Raw genomic sequence first — 15673 nt, 5'->3', positions numbered from 1 at the left:
GCTGTTTTTGAGCATATTCCAGAAAAGAAAAACACTAGTCAAAGATCCTCCATATGACAAGAGCAAACGTTTTAAGGATCTTCTGCAAAATAAAAACTAGTCAAAGATCCTCTATTCAAGAAGAACAATGCTGTTTTAATGATGTTTTGTAACACAAAAAATGGTCAATGATCCTCTATATGAAAGGAACAGTGCTGTTTTTAGGGATATTGTAAAAAAAAACCACACAAAAAAAAACCTGTTTAAAGATCCTCTATTTGAGAGGAACACTGCTGCTTTTAGGAATTGTTTGCAATAATATTATTGTCAAAGATCTTCTATTTGAGATGAACAGTGCTGTTTTTGAGCATATTCCAGAAAACAAAAACACTAGTCAAAGATCCTCTACATGACAAGAGCAAACGCTTTAAGGATCTTCTGTACAAAAAAAAAAATAGTCAAAGATCCTCTATTTAAGAAGAACAATGCTGTTTTAATGATTTTTGTAACAGAAAAATAGACAATGATCCTCTATATCAAAAGGAACAGTGCTGTTTTTAGGGATATTGTAAAAAAAAACAAATAAAAAACGCTGCTAAAAGATCCTCTATTTGAGAGGAACACTGCTCTGTTTTTAGGAATTTTCTGCAATAATATTATTGTCAAAGATCTTCTATTTGAGATGAACAGAGCTGTTTTGAGCATATTCCAGAAAAGAAAAACACGAGTCAAAGATCCTCTGTATGACAAGAGCAAATGTTTAAAGGACCTTCTGAAAAAAAAAAAAAGACACGAAAATTGTTTATGTGACAGTCTCCGCTGTTTTTAAGGACGAAAAAATAAAAAATAATCTATGTCACTCTGCTGCAAATACATGAGTCAAAGATCCTCTATATGAGAGGAACACTGCTGTACTAAATATATTTTTGAAAAAAAACAAAACTAGTCAAAGATCCACTATTAGAGAGGAACACTGCTGTTTTGAAGGATATTCTGCTAAAAAAATAAATAAATAGTCAAATATCCTCTATATGAGAGGAACACTGCTGTTTTAATGATATTATACAAAAACACTATTCAAAGATCCTCGATATGACAAGAGCAAGCGTTTTTAAGGATCTTCTGCAAAAAGAAAAAAACAACACGAAAATTGGTTAGGTGACAGTCTGCTGTTTTTAAGGACCTCCTGCAAAAGATCATCTATGTGACAGGAGTGCTTTGGGAATCTTCTGCAAGAACCACTTGGCAAAGATCCTCGATATGAAAGGAACACAGCTGTTTTTTAGGGATCGTCTGCAAAAATACTAGTCGAAGATCCTCTTTTGTGACAGGAACACTCTGCTTTTTTGGGGAATCTGCTACAAAAGAGAACACGAGTCAAAGATCCTCTAAATGACAAAGAAACTCTGCTTTTTTGGGGGGTCCCTACTGCAACAACACTGGTCAAAGATCCTCTATTCGACAAGAGCAAACGTTTTTAAGGACCTCCTGCAAAAGATCATCTATGTGACAGGAGTGCTTTGGGAATCTGCTGCAAGAAACACTTGGCAAAGATCCTCGATATGAAAGGAAAACCGCTGTTTTTTAGGGATCGTCTGCAAAAATACTAGTCGAAGATCCTCTTTTGTGACAGGAGCGCTCTGCTTTTTGGGGGAATCTGCTACAAAAGAGAACACGAGTCAAAGATCCTCTATATGACAAGAGCAAACATTTTCAGGATCTTATGCAAAAAAAAAAAAAGACACTGAAATTGTTTATGTGACAATCTCCGCTGTTTTTAAGGACGTGGGCTTACTACGAAAAATAATCTATGTCACTCTGCTGCAAATACATGAGTCAAAGATCCTCTATATGAGAGGAACACTGCTGTTTTTAGGGATATTGTAAAAATAAAAATTAAAAAATTAAAAAAAACTGCTAAAAGATCCTCTATTTGAGAGGAACACTGCTCTGTTTTTAGGAATTTTCTGCAATAATATTACTGTCAAAGACCTTCTATTTTAGATGAACAGTGCTGTTTTTAAGCATATTCCAGAAAAGAAAAACACGAGTCAAAGATCCTCTATTAGACAAGAGCAGACGTTTTAAGGATCTTCTGCAAAAAAAAAAAAAGACACGAAAATTGTTTATGTGACAGTCTCCGCTGTTTTTAAGGACGTGGGCCTACTACGAAAAATAATCTATGTCACTCTGCTGCAAATACATGAGTCAAAGATCCTCTATATGAGAGGAACACTGCTGTATTAAATATATTTTTGCAAAAAAAAAAAAAACTAGTCAAAGATCCTCTCTGTTTTTAAGGAAATTCTGCAAAAAAAACTAGTCAAAGATCCTCTATTTAGGAAGAACAATGCTATTTTTTAATGATATTTTGTAAGAGACAAAAACAGTCAATGATCCTCTATATGAAAGGAACACTGCTGTTTTTAGGGATATTGTAAAAATAAAAATAAAAATAAAAAAATAAAAAGAAACTGCTAAAAGATCCTCTATTTGAGAGGAACACTGCTCTGTTTTTAGGAATTTTCTGCAATAATATTACTGTCAAAGACCTTCTATTTGAGATGAACAGTGCTGTTTTTAAGCATATTCCAGAAAAGAAAAACACGAGTCAAAGATCCTCTATTAGACAAGAGCAAACGTTTTAAGGATCTTCTGCAAAAAAAAAAAAAAAGACACGAAAATTGTTTATGTGACAGTCTCCGCTGTTTTTAAGGACGCGGGCCTACTACAAAAAATAATCTATGTCACTCTGCTGCAAATACATGAGTCAAAGATCCTCTATATGAGAGGAACACTGCTCTATTAAATATATTTTTGCCAAAAAAAAAAAACTAGTCAAAGATCCTCTCTGTTTTTAAGGAAATTCTGCAAAAAAAACTAGTCAAAGATCCTCTATTTAGGAAGAACAATGATATTTTTTAATGATATTTTGTAAGAGACAAAAACAGTCAATGATCCTCTATATGAAAGGAACGCTGCTGTTTTTAGGGATATTGTAAAAATAAAAATAAAAAATAAAAAATAAAAAGAAACTGCTAAAAGATCCTCTATTTGAGAGGAACACTGCTCTGTTTTTAGGAATTTTCTGCAATAATATTATTGTCAAAGACCTTCTATTTGAGATGAACAGTGCTGTTTTTAAGCATATTCCAGAAAAGAAAAACACGAGTCAAAGATCCTCTATTAGACAAGAGCAAACGTTTTAAGGATCTTCTGCAAAAAAAAAAAAAAAAGACACGAAAATTGTTTATGTGACAGTCTCCGCTGTTTTTAAGGACGCGGGCCTACTACGAAAAATAATCTATGTCACTCTGCTGCAAATACATGAGTCAAAGATCCTCTATATGAGAGGAACACTGCTGTTTTTAGGGATATTGTAAAAATTAAAATTAAATTTTTTTTAAAAACTGCTAAAAGATCCTCTATTTGAGAGGAACACTGCTCTGTTTTTAGGAATTTTTTGCAATAATATTACTGTTAAAGACCTTCTATTTGAGATTAACAGTGCTGTTTTTAAGCATATTCCAGAAAAGAAAAACACGAGTCAAAGATTCTCTATTAGACAAGAGCAGACGTTTTAAGGATCTTCCGCAAAAAAAAAAAAAAAAGACACGAAAATTGTTTATGTGACAGTCTCCGCTGTTTTTAAGGACGTGGGCCTACTACGAAAAATAATCTGTCACTCTGCTGCAAATACATGAGTCAAAGATCCTCTATATGAGAGGAACACTGCTGTATTAAATATATTTTTGCAAAAAAAAAAAAACTAGTCAAAGATCCTCTCTGTTTTTAAGGAAATTCTGCAAAAAAAACTAGTCAAAGATCCTCTATTTAGGAAGAACAATGCCATTTTTTAATGATATTTTGTAAGAGACAAAAACAGTCAATGATCCTCTATATGAAAGGAACACTGCTGTTTTTAGGGATATTGTAAAAATAAAAATAAAAAAATAAAAAGAAACTGCTAAAAGATCCTCTATTTGAGAGGAACACTGCTCTGTTTTTAGGAATTTTCTGCAATAATATTACTGTCAAAGACCTTCTATTTGAGATGAACAGTGCTGTTTTTAAGCATATTCCAGAAAAGAAAAACACGGGTCAAAGATCCTCTATTAGACAAGAGCAAACGTTTTAAGGATCTTCTGCAAAAAAAAAAAAAAAGACACGAAAATTGTTTATGTGACAGTCTCCGCTGTTTTTAAGGACGCGGGCCTACTACGAAAAATAATCTATGTCACTCTGCTGCAAATACATGAGTCAAAGATCCTCTATATGAGAGTAACACTGCTGTATTAAATATATTTTTGCACAAAAAAAAAAACTAGTCAAAGATCCTCTCTGTTTTTAAGGAAATTCTGCAAAAAAAACTAGTCAAAGATCCTCTATTTAGGAAGAACAATGCTATTTTTTAATGATATTTTGTAAGAGACAAAAACAGTCAATGATCCTCTATATGAAAGGAACACTGCTTTTTTTAGGGATATTGTAAAAATAAAAATAAAAATAAAAAAATAAAAAGAAACTGCTAAAAGATCCTCTATTTGAGAGGAACACTGCTCTGTTTTTAGGAATTTTCTGCAATAATATTACTGTCAAAGACCTTCTATTTGAGATGAACAGTGCTGTTTTTAAGCATATTCCAGAAAACAAAAACACGGGTCAAAGATCCTCTATTAGACAAGAGCAGACGTTTTAAGGATCTTCTGCAAAAAAAAAAAAAAAAAAGACACGAAAATTGTTTATGTGACATTCTCCGCTGTTTTTAAGGACGCGGGACTACTACGAAAAATAATCTATGTCACTCTGCTGCAAATACATGAGTCAAAGATCCTCTATATGAGAGGAACACTGCTGTTTTTAGGGATATTGTAAAAATAAAAATTAAAAAATTTAAAAAAACTGCTAAAAGATCCTCTATTTGAGAGGAACACTGATCTGTTTTTAGGAATTTTCTGCAATAATATTACTGTTAAAGACCTTCTATTTGAGATGAACAGTGCTGTTTTTAAGCATATTCCAGAAAAGAAAAACACGAGTCAAAGATCCTCTATTAGACAAGAGCAGACGTTTTAAGGATCTTCTGCAAAAAAAAAAAAAAAGACACGAAAATTGTTTATGTGACAGTCTCTGCTGTTTTTAAGGACGTGGGCCTACTACGAAAAATAATCTATGTCACTCTGCTGCAAATACATGAGTCAAAGATCCTCTATATGAGAGGAACACTGCTGTATTAAATATATTTTTTCAAAAAAAAAAAAAACTAGTCAAAGATCCTCTCTGTTTTTAAGGAAATTCTGCAAAAAAAACTAGTCAAAGATCCTCTATTTAGGAAGAACAATGCCATTTTTTAATGATATTTTGTAAGAGACAAAAACAGTCAATGATCCTCTATATGAAAGGAACACTGCTTTTTTTAGGGATATTGTAAAAATAAAAATAAAAAAATAAAAAGAAACTGCTAAAAGATCCTCTATTTGAGAGGAACACTGCTCTGTTTTTAGGAATTTTCTGCAATAATATTACTGTCAAAGACCTTCTATTTGAGATGAACAGTGCTGTTTTTAAGCATATTCCAGAAAACAAAAACACGGGTCAAAGATCCTCTATTAGACAAGAGCAGACGTTTTAAGGATCTTCTGCAAAAAAAAAAAAAAGACACGAAAATTGTTTATGTGACAGTCTCCGCTGTTTTTAAGGACGCGGGCCTACTACGAAAAATAATCTATGTCACTCTGCTGCAAGTACATGAGTCAAAGATCCTCTATAGGAGAGGAACACTGCTGCATTAAATATATTTTTGCAAAAAAAAAAAAAAACTAGTCAAAGATCCTCTCTGTTTTTAAGGAAATTCTGCAAAAAAAACTAGTCAAAGATCCTCTATTTAGGAAGAACAATGCTATTTTTTAATGATATTTTGTAAGAGACAAAAACAGTCAATGATCCTCTATATGAAAGGAACACTGCTGTTTTTAGGGATATTGTAAAAATAAAAATAAAAAAATAAAAAGAAACTGCTAAAAGATCCTCTATTTGAGAGGAACACTGCTCTGTTTTTAGGAATTTTCTGCAATAATATTACTGTCAAAGACCTTCTATTTGAGATGAACAGTGCTGTTTTTAAGCATATTCCAGAAAAGAAAAACACGAGTCAAAGATCCTCTATTAGACAAGAGCAAACGTGTTAAGGATCTTCTGCAAAAAAAAAAAAAAAAGACACGAAAATTGTTTATGTGACATTCTCCGCTGTTTTTAAGGACGCGGGCCTACTACGAAAAATAATCTATGTCACTCTGCTGCAAGTACATGAGTCAAAGATCCTCTATATATGAGAGGAACACTGCTGTATTAAATATATTTCTTCAAAAAAAAAAAAACTAGTCAAAGATCCTCTCTGTTTTTAAGGAAATTCTGCAAAAAAAACTAGTCAAAGATCCTCTATTTAGGAAGAACAATGCCATTTTTTAATGATATTTTGTAAGAGACAAAAACAGTCAATGATCCTCTATATGAAAGGAACACTGCTTTTTTTAGGGATATTGTAAAAATAAAAATAAAAAAATAAAAAGAAACTGCTAAAAGATCCTCTATTTGAGAGGAACACTGCTCTGTTTTTAGGAATTTTCTGCAATAATATTACTGTCAAAGACCTTCTATTTGAGATGAACAGTGCTGTTTTTAAGCATATTCCAGAAAGGAAAAACACGAGTCAAAGATCCTCTATTAGACAAGAGCAGACGTTTTAAGGATCTTCTGCAAAAAAAAAAAAAAAGACACGAAAATTGTTTATGTGACAGTCTCCGCTGTTTTTAAGAACGCGGGCCTACTATGAAAAATAATCTATGTCACTCTGCTGCAAGGACATGAGTCAAAGATCCTCTATATATGAGAGAAACACTGCTGTATTAAATATATTTTTGCAAAAAAAACAACAACAAAAAACTAGTCAAAGATCCTCTATTTGAGAGGAACAGCGCTTTGTTTTTAAGGAAATTCTGCCAAAAAAAAAAAAACTAGTCAAAGATCGATGTGACAGGATCACGCTTCTATTTTGTGAATTTGCTGCAAAAACACTAATCAAAGATCATCTACTGTATATTAGAGAAACATTGCTGTTTTTAAGGATATTCTGGAAAAAAAACAAAACACTACCACGTCAGGCGTTAAAACCCTGCCGCGATAAAGAGCAGACATTTTTCCGTCTGCCAAAAAATGTTCATTCAAAAAAAGCGTGGCTTACCCCGGACGACCTCCTGACTCCATGTGATTGGCCAGAGTCACGTCATGTGACCACACGTCAAACTGCCACTTCCGCAGCCCGATCACGCCACACAGCACGTTGCCCGAGTGCACGCCGACCCTCATGTTGATGTCCACGCCCGTGGCCTCCCGCACCTGCCTGCCAGGGACGGACGGCGTTCAGTTGGACACGCCCACCGGGCCCCCCAGAAACCGGATGGCGTCCACTCACTTGATGGCTTCACACATGTCCAGGCCCATCTTGACACAGTTCTTGGCGTGTTTGGGCAGAGACACGGGCAGCCCCGACACACAGTAGTAGCAGTCGCCCAGGATCTTGATCCTCATGCACTCGTTCTCCTGCCAAAGCAGCGAGACGCCAACACGAGCCGTCACGCGTGTGAATATTATTGATCAACTTCGTACGCACCTTCGCAATCTGGTCAAACCTTCCAAACAACTCGTTGAGCATGATGACCAACTCTTTGGGAGAACAGTCGCTGGCCAGTCGCGTGAAGCCCACGATGTCGGCGTACAGAATACTGCAGGAAAGAAAGCAGAAGACTTTTACTAAACATTTGTCAAAGATCCTCTATACGACAGGCGTGCTTTGCTGTTACAGAAACCTGGTACAAAATGACTATTCGAAGATTTTTTGTACGACAGGAGTGCTTTGCTGTTATAGAAAACTTGTGCAAAAAGACTATTCAAAGATCTTGTATACGACAGGAAGGCTTTGTTTTAGGAACCTGGTGTGAAAACACTAATCAAAGATCCTCTATATGACAGGAGTGCTTTGCTGTTTTAGGAATTTGTTGTATAGAGGATCTTTGAATAGTGTTTTTGCACCAAGAGTGCTTTGCTGTTTTAGGAACCTGGTGCAAAAACAATCAAAGATCCTCTATATGACAGGAGTGCTTTGCTGTTTTAGGAATTTGTTGTATAGAGGATCTTTGAATAGTGTTTTTGCACCAAGAGTGCTTTGCTGTTTTAGGAACCTGGTGCAAAAACAATCAAAGATCCTCTATATGACAGGAGTGCTTTTCTGTTTTAGGAACTTGTTGTATAGAGGATCTTTGAATAGTGTTTTTGCACCAAGAGTGCTTTGCTGTTTTAGGAACCAGGTGCAAAAACACTAATCAAAGATCCTCTATATGACAGGAGTGCTTTGCCGTTTTAGGAATTTGTTGTATAGAGGATCTTTGAATAGTGTTTTTGCACCTAGAGTGCTTTGCTGTTTTAGGAACCAGGTGCAAAAACACTAATCAAAGATCCTCTATATGACAGGAGTGCTTTTCTGTTTTAGGAACCTGGTACAAAAACACTAATGAAAGATTCTCTATACGACAGGAGTGCTTTGCTGTTTTAGGAACCTGGTACAAAAACACTAATGAAAGATTCTCTATACGACAGGAGTGCTTTGCTGTTTTAGGAATTTTTTGTATAGAGGATCTTTGAATAGTGTTTTTGCACCAAGAGTGCTTTGCTGTTTTAGGAACCTGGTGCGAAAACACTAATCAAAGATCCTCCAAATGACAGGAGTGCTTTGCTGTTTTAGGAATTTGTTGTATAGAGGATCTTTGAATAGTGTTTTTGCACCAAGAGTGCTTTGCTGTTTTAGGAACCAGGTGCAAAAACACTAATCAAAGATCCTCTATATGACAGGAGTGCTTTGCCGTTTTAGGAATTTGTTGTATAGAGGATCTTTGAATAGTGTTTTTGCACCAAGAGTGCTTTGCTGTTTTAGGAACCTGGTGCAAAAACAATCAAAGATCCTCTATATGACAGGAGTGCTTTTCTGTTTTAGGAACTTGTTGTATAGAGGATCTTTGAATAGTGTTTTTGCACCAAGAGTGCTTTGCTGTTTTAGGAACCAGGTGCAAAAACACTAATCAAAGATCCTCTATATGACAGGAGTGCTTTGCCGTTTTAGGAATTTGTTGTATAGAGGATCTTTGAATAGTGTTTTTGCACCAAGAGTGCTTTGCTGTTTTAGGAACCAGGTGCGAAAACACTAATCAAAGATCCTCTATATGACAGGAGTGCTTTGCTGTTTTAGGAATTTGTTGTATAGAGGATCTTTGAATAGTGTTTTTGCACCAAGAGTGCTTTGCTGTTTTAGGAACCTGGTGCAAAAACACTAATCAAAGATCCTCTATATGACAGGAGTGCTTTTCTGTTTTAGGAACCTGGTACAAAAACACTAATGAAAGATTCTCTATACGACAGGAGTGCTTTGCTGTTTTAGGAACCTGGTACAAAAACACTAATGAAAGATTCTCTATACGACAGGAGTGCTTTGCTGTTTTAGGAATTTTTTGTATAGAGGATCTTTGAATAGTGTTTTTGCACCAAGAGTGCTTTGCTGTTTTAGGAACCTGGTGCAAAAACACTAATCAAAGATCCTCTATATGACAGGAGTGCTTTGCTGTTTTAGGAATTTGTTGTATAGAGGATCTTTGAATAGTGTTTTTGCACCAAGAGTGCTTTGCTGTTTTAGGAACCTGGTGCGAAAACACTAATCAAAGATCCTCTATATGACAGGAGTGCTTTTCTGTTTTAGGAACTTGTTGTATAGAGGATCTTTGAATAGTGTTTTTGCACCAAGAGTGCTTTGCTGTTTTAGGAACCAGGTGCAAAAACACTAATCAAAGATCCTCTATATGACAGGAGTGCTTTGCTGTTTTAGGAATTTGTTGTATAGAGGATCTTTGAATAGTGTTTTTGCACCAAGAGTGCTTTGCTGTTTTAGGAACCAGGTGCAAAAACACTAATCAAAGATCCTCTATATGACAGGAGCGCTTTGCCGTTTTAGGAATTTGTTGTATAGAGGATCTTTGAATAGTGTTTTTGCACCAAGAGTGCTTTGCTGTTTTAGGAACCAGGTGCAAAAACACTAATCAAAGATCCTCTATATGACAGGAGTGCTTTGCTGTTTTAGGAACCTGGTACAAAAACACTAATGAAAGATTCTCTATACGACAGGAGTGCTTTGCTGTTTTAGGAATTTGTTGTATAGAGGATCTTTGAATAGTGTTTTTGCACCAAGAGTGTTTTGCTGTTTTAGGAAACAGGTGCAAAAACACTAATCAAAGATCCTCTATATGACAGAAGTGCTTTGCTGTTTTAGGAACCTGGTACAAAAACACTAATGAAAGATTCTCTATAACAGGAGTGCTTTGCTGTTTTAGGAATTTTTTGTATAGAGGATCTTTGAATAGTGTTTTTGCACTAAGAGTGCTTTGCTGTTTTAGGAACCTGGTGCAAAAACACTAATCAAAGATCCTCTACATGACAGGAGTGCTTTGCTGTTTTAGGAATTTGTTGTATAGAGGATCTTTGAACAGTGTTTTTGCACTAAGAGTGCTTTGCTCTTTTAGCAACCTGGTACAAAAACATGAATCAAAGATCCTCTATACGACAGAAGTGCTTTTCTGTTTTAGGAACTTGTTGTATAGAGGATCTTTGAATGGTGTTTTTGCACATAGAGTGCCTTGCTGTTTTAGGAACTTGGTACAAAAACACAAATCATAGATCCTCTATATGACGGAAGTGCTTTTCTGTTTTAGGAACTTGTTGTATAGAAGATCTTTGAATAGTGTTTTTGCACCTAGAGTGCTTTGCTGTTTTAGGAACCTGGTACAAAAATACTAATGAAAGATTCTCTATACGACAGGAGTGATTTATTGTTTTACAAACCTGGTACAAAAACACTATTCAAAGATCCTCCTAATGACAGGAGTACTTTGCTGTTTTAGGAACCTGGTGCTAAAAACACTAATTAAAGATCCTCTATATGACAGGAGTGCTTTGTTGTTTTAGGAACTTGGTGCAAAAACAGTATTTAAAGATCCTCTACACAACAAGAGAGTGCTTTGCTGTTTTAGGAACCTGGTACAAAAACAATCAAAGATCCTCTATACGACAGAAGTGCTTTGCTGTTTTAGGAACCTGGTGCAAAAACAGTATTTAAAGATCCTCCCAAATGACAGGAGTGCTTTGCTGTTTTAGGAACCTGGTGCAAAAACACTAATGAAAGATCCTCTATATAACATGAGTAATTTGCTGTTTTAGGATTTTTTTATTGTAAAGAGGATCTTTGAATAGTGTTTTTGTACCAAGAGTGCTTTGCTATTTTAGGAACCAGGTGCAAAAACACTAATCAAAGATCCTCTATATGACAGGAGTGCTTTGCTGTTTTAGGAACCTGGTACAAAAACACTAATGAAAGATTCTCTATACGACAGGAGTGCTTTGCTGTTTTAGGAACCAGGTGCAAAAACACTAATCAAAGATCCTCTATATGACAGGAGTGCTTTGCTGTTTTAGGAATTTGTTGTATAGAGGATCTTTGAATAGTGTTTTTGCACCAAGAGTGCTTTGCTGTTTTAGGAAACAGGTGCAAAAACACTAATCAAAGATCCTCTATATGACAGGAGTGCTTTGCTGTTTTAGGAACCTGGTACAAAAACACTAATGAAAGATTTTCTATACGACAGGAGTGCTTTGCTGTTTTAGGAATTTTTTGTATAGAGGATCTTTGAATAGTGTTTTTGCACCAAGAGTGCTTTGCTGTTTTAGGAACCTGGTGCAAAAACACTAATCAAAGATCCTCTACGTGATAGAAGTGCTTTGCTCTTTTAGGAATTTTTTGTATAGAGGATCTTTGAATAGTGTTTTTGCACTAAAAGTGCTTTGCTGTTTTAGGAACCTGGTGCAAAAACACTAATCAAAGATCCTCTACATGACAGGAGTGCTTTGCTGTTTTAGGAATTTGTTGTATAGAGGATCTTTGAACAGTGTTTTTGCACCAAGCGTGCTTTGCTGTTTTAGGAATCTGGTGCAAAACCAATCAAAGATCCTCTATATGACAGGAGTGCTTTTCTGTTTTAGGAACTTGTTGTATAGAGGATCTTTGAATCGTGTTTTTGCACCAAGAGTGCTTTGCTGTTTTAGGAACCAGGTGCAAAAACACTAATCAAAGATCCTCTATATGACAGGAGTGCTTTGCCGTTTTAGGAATTTGTTGTATAGAGGATCTTTGAATAGTGTTTTTGCACCAAGAGTGCTTTGCTGTTTTAGGAACCAGGTGCAAAAACACTAATCAAAGATCCTCTATATGACAGGAGTGCTTTGCTGTTTTAGGAACCTGGTACAAAAACATTAATGAAAGATTCTTTATACGACAGGAGTGCTTTGCTGTTTTAGGAACCAGGTACAAAAACACTAATGAAAGATTCTCTATACGACAGGAGTGCTTTGCTGTTTTAGGAACCTGGTACAAAAACACTAATGAAAGATTCTCTATACGACAGGAGTGCTTTGCTGTTTTAGGAACCAGGTGCAAAAACACTAATCAAAGATCCTCTATATGACAGGAGTGCTTTGCCGTTTTAGGAATTTGTTGTATAGAGGATCTTTGAATAGTGTTTTTGCACCAAGAGTGCTTTGCTGTTTTAGGAACCAGGTGCAAAAACACTAATCAAAGATCCTCTATATGACAGGAGTGCTTTGCTGTTTTAGGAACCTGGTACAAAAACACTAATGAAAGATTCTCTATACGACAGGAGTGCTTTGCTGTTTTAGGAACCAGGTGCAAAAACACTAATCAAAGATCCTCTATATGACAGGAGTGCTTTGCCGTTTTAGGAATTTGTTGTATAGAGGATCTTTGAATAGTGTTTTTGCACCAAGAGTGCTTTGCTGTTTTAGGAACCAGGTGCAAAAACACTAATCAAAGATCCTCTATATGACAGGAGTGCTTTGCTGTTTTAGGAACCTGGTACAAAAACACTAATGAAAGATTCTCTATACGACAGGAGTGCTTTGCTGTTTTAGGAATTTTTTGTATAGAGGATCTTTGAATAGTGTTTTTGCACCAAGAGTGCTTTGCTGTTTTAGGAACCTGGTGCGAAAACACTAATCAAAGATCCTCTACGTGACAGGAGTGCTTTGCTGTTTTAGGAATTTTTTGTATAGAGGATCTTTGAATAGTGTTTTTGCACTAAGAGTGCTTTGCTGTTTTAGGAACCTGGTGCAAAAACACTAATCAAAGATCCTCTACATGACAGGAGTGCTTTGCTGTTTTAGGAATTTGTTGTATAGAGGATCTTTGAACAGTGTTTTTGCACCAAGAGTGCTTTGCTCTTTTAGGAACCTGGTGCAAAAACACTAATCAAAGATCCTCTACGTGACAGGAGTGCTTTACTGTTTTAGGAATTTGTTGTATAGAGGATCTTTGAATAGTGTTTTTGCACCAAGAGTGCTTTGCTCTTTTAGCAACCTGGTACAAAAACACGAATCACAGATCCTCTATACAACAGAAATGCTTTTCTGTTTTAGGAACTTGTTGTATAGAGGATCTTTGAATAGTGTTTTTGCACCAAGAGTGCTTTGCTCTTTTAAGAACTTGGTACAAAAACACGAATCAAATATCCTCTATACGACAGAAGTGCTTTTCTGTTTTAGGAACTTGTTGTATAGAGGATCTTTGAATGGTGTTTTTGCACATAGAGTGCCTTGCTGTTTTAGGAACTTGGTACAAAAACACAAATCATAGATCCTCTATATGACGGAAGTGCTTTTCTGTTTTAGGAACTTGTTGTATAGAAGATCTTTGAATAGTGTTTTTGCACCTAGAGTGCTTTGCTGTTTTAGGAACCTGGTACAAAAATACTAATGAAAGATTCTCTATACGACAGGAGTGATTTATTGTTTTACAAACCTGGTACAAAAACACTATTCAAAGATCCTCCTAATGACAGGAGTACTTTGCTGTTTTAGGAACCTGGTGCTAAAAACACTAATTAAAGATCCTCTATATGACAGGAGTGCTTTGTTGTTTTAGGAACTTGGTGCAAAAACACTAATGAAAGATTCTCTATACGACAGGAGTGCTTTGCTGTTTTAGGAATTTTTTGTATAGAGGATCTTTGAATAGTGTTTTTGCACCTAGAGTGCTTTGCTGTTTTAGGAACCTGGTACAAAAATACTAATGAAAGATTCTCTATACGACAGGAGTGATTTATTGTTTTACAAACCTGGTACAAAAACACTATTCAAAGATCCTCCTAATGACAGGAGTACTTTGCTGTTTTAGGAACCTGGTGCTAAAAACACTAATTAAAGATCCTCTATATGACAGGAGTGCTTTGTTGTTTTAGGAACTTGGTGCAAAAACAGTATTTAAAGATCCTCTACACAACAAGAGAGTGCTTTGCTGTTTTAGGAACCTGGTACAAAAACAATCAAAGATCCTCTATACGACAGAAGTGCTTTGCTGTTTTAGGAACCTGGTGCAAAAACAGTATTTAAAGATCCTCCCAAATGACAGGAGTGCTTTGCTGTTTTAGGAACCTGGTGCAAAAACACTAATGAAAGATCCTCTATATAACATGAGTAATTTGCTGTTTTAGGAATTTTTTATTGTAAAGAGGATCTTTGAATAGTGTTTTTGTACCAAGAGTGCTTTGCTATTTTAGGAACCAGGTGCAAAAACACTAATCAAAGATCCTCTATATGACAGGAGTGCTTTGCTGTTTTAGGAACCTGGTACAAAAACACTAATGAAAGATTCTCTATACGACAGGAGTGCTTTGCTGTTTTAGGAACCAGGTGCAAAAACACTAATCAAAGATCCTCTATATGACAGGAGTGCTTTGCTGTTTTAGGAATTTGTTGTATAGAGGATCTTTGAATAGTGTTTTTGCACCAAGAGTGCTTTGCTGTTTTAGGAACTTGGTGCAAAAACAGTATTTAAAGATCCTCTACACAACAAGAGAGTGCTTTGCTGTTTTAGGAACCTGGTACAAAAACAATCAAAGATCCTCTGTACGACAGAAGTGCTTTGCTGTTTTAGGAACCTGGTGCAAAAACAGTATTTAAAGATCCTCCCAAATGACAGGAGTGCTTTGCTGTTTTCGGAACCTGGTGCAAAAACACTAATCAAAGATCCTCTATATAACATGAGTAATTTGCTGTTTTAGGAACCTGGTGCAAAAACAATCAAAGATCCTCTATATAACAGGAATGCTTTGCTGTTTTAGGAACCCGGTGCAAAACACTAATCAAAGATCCTCTATATCAGTGGTCCCCAACCACTGGGCCGTGGACCGATTGGTACCGGGCCGCACAAGAAATAAAATAAATAAAAAAAATAAAAAAATGATTTTTTTTTTTTTTTAAATAAATCAACATAAACAACACAATATATACATTATATATCAATATAGATCAATACAGTCTGCAGGGATACAGTCCGTAAGCACACATGATTGTATTTCATTATGACAACAAAAAAAAAAAAAAAGAACAAAAAAAAAATCCCCCCCGGTCCGTGGGACAAAAAGGTTGGGGACCACTGCTCTATATGACAGGAGTGCTTTGCTGTTTTAGGAACTCGGTGCACAAACACTATTCAAAGATCCTTTATAAGCCAGGACTGCTTTCAAAAATG

The 15673-nt window shown here is 35.6% G+C and overlaps 1 protein-coding gene across 5 annotated transcripts in view; it reads right to left on the bottom strand.

Annotated features, from left to right (window-relative positions):
• The window catches only part of adcy7 (adenylate cyclase 7), a 168712-nt gene that overhangs the window by 60033 nt on the left and 93006 nt on the right, over nt 1-15673 (bottom strand). For all 5 annotated transcript variants that reach the window (XM_062023525.1, XM_062023533.1, XM_062023521.1 and 2 more), the window contains 3 exons: nt 7649-7760; nt 7451-7578; nt 7220-7378 (listed from right to left, as the gene is read on the bottom strand). In XM_062023525.1, coding sequence (XP_061879509.1) covers nt 7220-7378; nt 7451-7578; nt 7649-7760 — 399 coding nt within the window. The remainder of the gene's footprint in view (nt 1-7219; nt 7379-7450; nt 7579-7648; nt 7761-15673) is intronic.

The sequence above is a fragment of the Entelurus aequoreus genome, linkage group LG02, assembly GCF_033978785.1.
Source record: "Entelurus aequoreus isolate RoL-2023_Sb linkage group LG02, RoL_Eaeq_v1.1, whole genome shotgun sequence".
NCBI classification, from domain to species: Eukaryota; Metazoa; Chordata; class Actinopteri; order Syngnathiformes; family Syngnathidae; genus Entelurus; species Entelurus aequoreus.
This window is presented reverse-complemented; position numbering and strand designations above follow the sequence as displayed.